This window comes from Berghia stephanieae, chromosome 6 (assembly GCF_034508935.2).
Source record: "Berghia stephanieae isolate SIO BIC M18660-M18661 chromosome 6, UCSD_Bste_1.3, whole genome shotgun sequence".
Classification (NCBI taxonomy): Eukaryota; Metazoa; Mollusca; class Gastropoda; order Nudibranchia; family Aeolidiidae; genus Berghia; species Berghia stephanieae.
In genome coordinates, this window is record NC_088365.1 from 59,721,838 (window position 1) to 59,728,883 (window position 7,046).

At 38.5% G+C, this 7,046-nt stretch overlaps 1 protein-coding gene across 6 annotated transcripts in view; it reads right to left on the reverse strand.

The window, feature by feature from the left end:
- Positions 1–465: 465 nt before the first annotated feature.
- LOC144975348 (metabotropic glutamate receptor-like) overlaps positions 466–7,046 on the reverse strand; it is a 245,421-nt gene continuing 238,840 nt past the window's right edge. For 5 of the 6 annotated variants that reach the window (XM_078919347.1, XM_078919342.1, XM_078919343.1 and 2 more), the window contains 2 exons: positions 4,657–4,783; positions 466–1,426 (listed from right to left, as the gene is read on the reverse strand). In XM_078919347.1, coding sequence (XP_078775473.1) covers positions 1,275–1,426; positions 4,657–4,783 — 279 coding nt within the window. In that variant the 3' untranslated portion in view covers positions 466–1,274. The remainder of the gene's footprint in view (positions 1,427–4,656; positions 4,784–7,046) is intronic. The other variant, XM_078919341.1, reaches the window with a different exon arrangement.

The following is a 7,046-nucleotide window of genomic DNA, read 5'->3' on the forward strand; positions in this document are numbered from 1 at the left end:
TCTGTCTTTCTCTTCCTTTCTCTCTCTCTCTCTCTCTCTCTCTCTCTCTCTCTCTCTCTCTCTCTCTCTCTCTCTCTCTCACACACACACACACAGACACATACATAGTTAATTAATAAGATAAATGGAATACCGAGTATTACGTAAATATTCGAGTAAGTAAACAAGAGTTTGATTCTTAAGGACGTAAATCTATGATTGTAAATGAGTAAGTAGCTTCAAGCAAGACCTACCCTGACAAAACATTTGTTTTTTTTTTCCACTGTGGCAAGAAAACATCTAATATTTTTGTAGTCACACTTAACTAGTCAAAACATTTCAAAACTCAAAACATCGTTGATGTCTTTGATTTGATTTGATTTTTTTTGGGTGAAAAGTTAAGTATTCATTACAATAGAAAGTAAATGTTTTGTGGCCAAAGTGTAAAATCATTTTAGTGAGAGAATTAAAACTTTCTAGACATTCTTTTGTAAATTTTAATTAAAGTTGCAGTCGTGAAATGAGCCATACAGATTATTTGATTGTTTATCATTTATATTTTTTGTTCACAACATTGTCACCACTGACTCTAGGACCGTGATGAATGGAGCTTTTTTTGCGCTTTTATATAGTGCAATAACCACTAAATGTGCTCAAAGCTCTTTACAAGGGGTCCCTGGTCAACAGCAACATTTAACATTTAGGACGGGACATGAAGTCTGTTCGGCGATGTTATAATTTTTTTTCGAATGTGATAGAACATCACAGAATAATTAAATAATAGAACGATCCTTATGAGTTCTACTGGTGATGGTGCTGTAATTAGTCAGTGTAGTATCTCCCTTTTTGGTGCCGCCTCTTTGAAGATTATGAATAATTACAGTATTAATAATGGTGGCTTGTCTTTATAATGATATTATGTTTTAAATCATAGAGGCAAGTGAAATAATGATGTTGTTGTCATCAAATCGTTGATTTGATATTATGGTGGGAATTTTTAAGCGTCACGATCACCATTGAATTGTAATAATATAAGCTGCAAGTGAGTGCAGACTTTCTCTCTTTTTGATGAGTCACTAAGTGCCAGATCTGTTGAAGACATTGATGACTACGTCACACCAGCTATATCTGTATCATCAGTCCTCCTGGAGAACACCGCATCTGTCACCCGCCTAGCAGATATAGAAATGCATTATTTCTTTTTAAAGACTCTTCTCTTTCTCATTTGAAAAAAAAACAACCAAAAACGACGAGCCATCGATATCACGTGACCTGTTATTCATCGTCAGCCAAACTTATAATGAAGCCAGGCTATCTCTGTCAGTCTCAGTTTCTGTGATATTCCCTGGTCTCAGCAATCCAGTATTTTGGCCATGTAGGTGATGATGTGGAGGATGGTGATCTTGTGGCTGGTGGACATTCAGTCTGTAATGTTCTGATGATGAGGCTGGAGGAGGTAGAGGAAGAGGAAGAAGGGAAATAAATTATTTTGATATACACACATTTTACTTTCAATTTCAGCTCACAATATTTTGTGAATAGATGACACCAAAATCGACAAAATTTATCATTTCTTTACATGAAAGATATCTTTAACCCTTTCCTTACCAGCCATTTTCAGATTTTCTCCAAAACTTCTCACCCATCCTAAACAAAAATATATTTTTCTTACTCAAACAAAAAAGCAACAAATACATTCTATGCATACTATTGATCAGCAAAATGAACTCTACAACACAGTGTCACGTTGTTATAGCTATAACGAAACATTTTTCTTTCAATTTTGTGATTTACAAAATAAAAATGTGAATGATAAAAGTGCTGGTTTGATCGTAACAAATGTGACGATTTTCCTATGGTTGGTAAGGAGAGGGTTAATACACTACAAGTAGAAGGGAAAATAACCACGCCTCTGATCAGGGGCGGATGGCATAAATCTGAATAAAAATTCTGGCCCCAATATTATAGTTCCTTGGGATAAAGCTCTTCGAAAACATAACCCTACTGGCCTCGATTAATGTTAGCAAGGCATTCAGAGATATTGCAACATTCCAAATAAAGAGGGACGGTTCACGGGCCATTTGTACTGTATAAAAAGGAAATTCGGTTATATATCGCCTGCTGTGTTAAAACTATTAAATGCGAAACTCATTGAGCATTATAAATCCACGAAAATGCAATCAACGGATGCTCTTAAATATTAGAATGATATATTATTCAATGCGAGTTTATAAATACATAACAACTGTTTATTGACTTAATAAATCAGAGGTCAGGTGAGGTTAGTCGCATTGTATCAAAGAGAAAAATATTGAGCTTGTTTATTTGGCACTAAGACATAATATCAAACCCCTCTAAATTCTCACAAACTGTTAACTACCCTAAGGGAAATAATTCGTTAGAAAGTTTCCAATTTACAGATTTTACTCGATTACTCCCCTGATTCCGTTTCTGCGCAAGCTGTAACCCCATAAATACGCTAAAATTCACTTCCTTTTGCTTCCAGTGTAGAACACAGCAGAGTGTACAATTTGTAGTTTAAAATTTATTATTTTAAATTGAGCTGTATATAGCGCAATATCCACTGAATGTGCTTAAAGCGCTTTAAAAGGGGTCCCTGGTCAACAGCAACATTTGACATGTAGGACACCTGAGTACGGTGAGAGAATGTGAGTAAAGAGCCTTTTCCAAGGACTCAATTATACGCCGAGCGCGAGGCTCGAACCCAGGACCTTCCGATCCGAAAGCGAGTGTCATACCACAAGACCACATAGCCGCACGAAAATCTGAAAAGGTGTCACATTCTAGCAGGCTGATTCTTGTACTTTTCTATCTGCTTTGACGCTGTTTCCTACTTACCATTTCAGATAATTATCTTACAACAGTCCCTACCCCTTAATTTGTAACTTTAATGTTGTTGAATAGATACTTCAACCCGTTCATTGGAAAGGGGGATGCGCGAAGGCCGAGTACAAGAGGAAACCCAGTTCCAAACCAGCTAAGAAACGTAATTTTTGTTCTTCACTTTGAGGCACTTCATTGCGGCTTACGCCTTGGTTATCTCCGTCTTTTCTTAAAATAAACCCTAAACAAAAACTTATCGTGATGATGGGTAAAGGGAATTTCATAGAAGTGGTAATTGCATACATTTTTTTTCACAGTCAAACAGAAAAGCAACAAATACATTCTATGCATAATATTGATCAGCAAAATGAACTCTACAACACAGTGTCACGTTGTTATAGCTATAACAAAACTTTTTTCTTTCAATTTTGTGATTTACAAAAGAAATCTGAATGATAAAAGTGCTGGTTGGTTGCTGCCTTTGTATGTACAAAGATAATCATATTATTAAACTGACAGGCCTCACCGTTGTTAGACTTGAATAATTGCTATGTTGTGCTAGTTCTTTGGTGCCACTTGGTCCAATGGGGCCGGAATATATCCCGGTTTCTATAGCGTTAAAGTCATAATACCAATTGCTCAGCACCCTTTTGATTGTTATTCATAAAGTAGTTTTCGCTTTATCTCACAGACCCAGCTACACACTATCACAGCTGCGTAATCAGGGGAGAACAGATGGAAGATGTAACCGAGACATACGAGCAAGAATAACTCAAGCCAAACAGGCCTTCATGGACCTGGGAAACATTTTGAAAAACAAACAGATGTCGTTCGGGATTAGATTCCGAGTCTTGAAGTGCTACGTGTGGCCAATCTTGTTATACGGATGCGAAAGCTGGACTACAAATGCAGAAACACAAAAGAACATTGAAGCTTTTGAAATGTGGTGCTTGAGAAGGATGCAGAGAATATCGTATACTGCACACAAAACGAACGAAGAAGTGCTAAAACAAACATACCAACAAAGGAAACTAATGCCCTTAATAGTGGATCGACAACTATCCTTTTTCGGACACATAGTAAGGAAAGATAAGAATGAATACCTGGCAAGTTGTGGAAAAATACCTGGTAAACGCGCCCGGGGGAGACAAAGAAAAACACTCATAGACCAACTGAAGGGCTTCACCAGCCTAACAATCCAAGAGCTGTTTGAAAAGGCAAGAGACAGGGAGGAATGGAGAGAGATAATTCATGCAGTATCCGAAGCCTGGACCAGGCATGGAACCTAGAAGAAGAAGAAGAATCAGGGGAGTCAGATTTAAAAAAAAAATCTCGACTGCGATCTCGGTGACTTTGAGTTAGAAGCGAGTGCTATACCAACTGATGAGCTATCGGGACCCCCAAGCGTGGTTCAGTGGTACAGTATTTGCTTCCTATCCGAAAGGTTCCGAGTTCAATCACCCGCCAGTGCCTTGTGTGGCCTTGAGCAAGTCACCTCGCCCTAGCTCATTCCAAAAACTGGAAAACACGAAAAGAATAGCGAGAATAATTATGAAAGCAATGAAATGTGGACAAATAATCAACTAGTTTGGTTGTATCACTTTGAAAAGCTCAGTGGTACGGTCTTTGCATCATACCCGAAAGGTACCGAGTTCGATCACCCGCCGCTGCACTGAGTGGCAAGTCACCTCCCCAAGCTCAATTTGGACGCTACATTGCGGCTGACGCCTGGGTTATTCCAGTCTTCTCTTGGAATAGACCCTAAATACAAATGTCCTCTTGGGGATGAATAAAGGGAATTTTATTATTGTTATTTATTAATGAAATAATTACCATTGTTGTGGTTATTTCCTGTGGTCGTGGTGGTGATACTGGAGAAGGTTGGCGCCATCTTGTAACTTGTTGAATTCATGGTCAACTTTCGGACATTCTTCTGTGGTTGAAATACAATGATATAGACCTGCATGGAAGAAAAGTATTGAACAACAAGTTTTATTTCTTGTTCTCCTCCTCTGCCTCCTCCTCCTTTTCCTCTTTCCCCTCCTTCTTCACCTCCTCCTCCTCCTCCTCCTCCTCTTACTTCTCCTACTCATCTGTCTTCTTCTTCTTCTTCTTCTTCTTCTTCTTCTTCTTCTTCTTCTTCTTCTTCTTCTTCTTCTTCTTCTTCTTCTTCTTCTTCTTCTTCTTCTTCTTCTTCTTCTTCTTCTTCTTCTTCTTCTTCTTCTTCTTCTTCTTCTTCTTCTTCTTCTTCTTCTTCTTCTTCTACTTCTTATTCTTGTTCGTTCCCCACTTTTAAAAAAATATCACTATATAGATAGTATGCGCTTGGCAAAGAAGCTCATAACATTGCCATCCGGAAGTATAACGGAACAACACACAAAACTGTGTGTATCCATGAACGTTTATAATCAGGTTAATACAGTTCAGTGAGCATTACTCAAAAACGCGGATGGCAAAAAACAATAACAAAGACCTGAGTGACGTCATCTTCGAACTATCTATATACAATGCGTTTTCAAAGAATGATCATATTTGAGATGTTTTTATTTGGAGAGGGGGATTTTAATCGATCGATAATTGAAGTACAAGCTTTCTGGTCAAAATGACAAAAAATCAATTTTCTTATTAACAGTTGAAAAGACGGATTTTAATCACGTCCATTCCATATGTGACCCATCGCCTCAAAACGGTATTGTTTAAGGATTGTCTATTTGCTGAGTATTGAATAGCCCATATTATTATATATTGCAATAAAAAGAATGAGACAATTCGGTTCGAAATAATTATTTTAGGAGAATTAATTACTTTAGATTCATAATACGATTCAATAGTCTGATGTCACGCCGCCCGGCAACGGCGGCCATCTTGGTTCTAAACAAAGAAAATCATTACTTTTTATTTTTCATGCTGGCTAGAACTGTTCAGATGCCTTTGTGATTAGAATGTGTAAAAGTCAAAACATGATCAAATTTATGGATTTTTTTCCCCTCTATGCTCGCTGGAGAAATATTTCATACGGGCGTCCGCCATTGTTCCGATAGTTTAGAGCCAGTGTTACTAAGTTACCATGCGTCATTAGGAAGGAAGTGACGTTACAACTGTTGAAGTGTATTATCATCTGTTTCAACCCGACATAAGACCAGATTGGACGCCGAGCCAAGCCAACGCATCCCTTCAGATCCATGAGACTCATGAAGCCGGAGTTTTTCCCGTTTTCCACAACGTGAAACGGACAATAGCGATTGCTTAATACCCTTTGGATAGAACACCAAAGTACTTTCCATCAGATCTAACAGACCCAGCTATCCCATCACTGATGGGTGGACTAGGAGAGGTTGTTGGGGGGGGGGGGGGGGGGACTACACCCGGGATCGATCTCAGTCCCTTTGCGAGGCCAGCAAAGTTATCGGGATCTGGATTGACGCAGTGGGTTACAAGGTGACATAGAATCGCAAAGCACAAACTCTATGTTGTGAACTACACATCTGACTGTCATGCAAGAAGTAGAATGGTGTTAAAAATGAATTAAGGATCAATCTAATGGGCATGATCTATATTCCCTCTCCATGTGTTCGAGGTCATTGTCACATTGAAAATGTGCTCAAAGTGACCTACATAGTGAAAAGTGTTCACAATTTTTGAAATATCTAACATCACGATTGGTCATTTTGTTCAGCTTGACACATGTGTATGCTTACAACTTTCATAAACAAAGCAGCGTGTCTACATTTCTGAAGACCATGAATATAGATAGAATGCGCTTGGCCAAGGAGTTCATAACATTGCCATCCGGAAGTATAATGGACCAACACACAAACTCTGTGTAACCATGAGCTTTCATAGTCTGGTTAATACAGTTTAGTGAGAACAACTCACAAACGCGGATGGCAAAAACAATAACAAAGGCCTGAGTGACGTCATCTGCATACTATCTATAGATCGCTCCCATCAGTCAACCATGGTATGGGTGGCTTGTCGTCTCATATTTTAGCAAGCAAATTTATTTTGGAACCAGGATAAGGGGGGGGGGGGGGGGTTGGGTATGACGAGTCGAGCGGGTTACGGTAATGTTGGATTGAACCAACACACCATACCCTTTTTTTTATTGTTTGGTGTGTTACTAGTCAATAGGAAATTAAAAATACAGTGAATACAGGTACCAGGAATTGTATTCCAAGAAATATGAAGTCACTCAATTTTACTAATTTATAACTTCAGCGGAT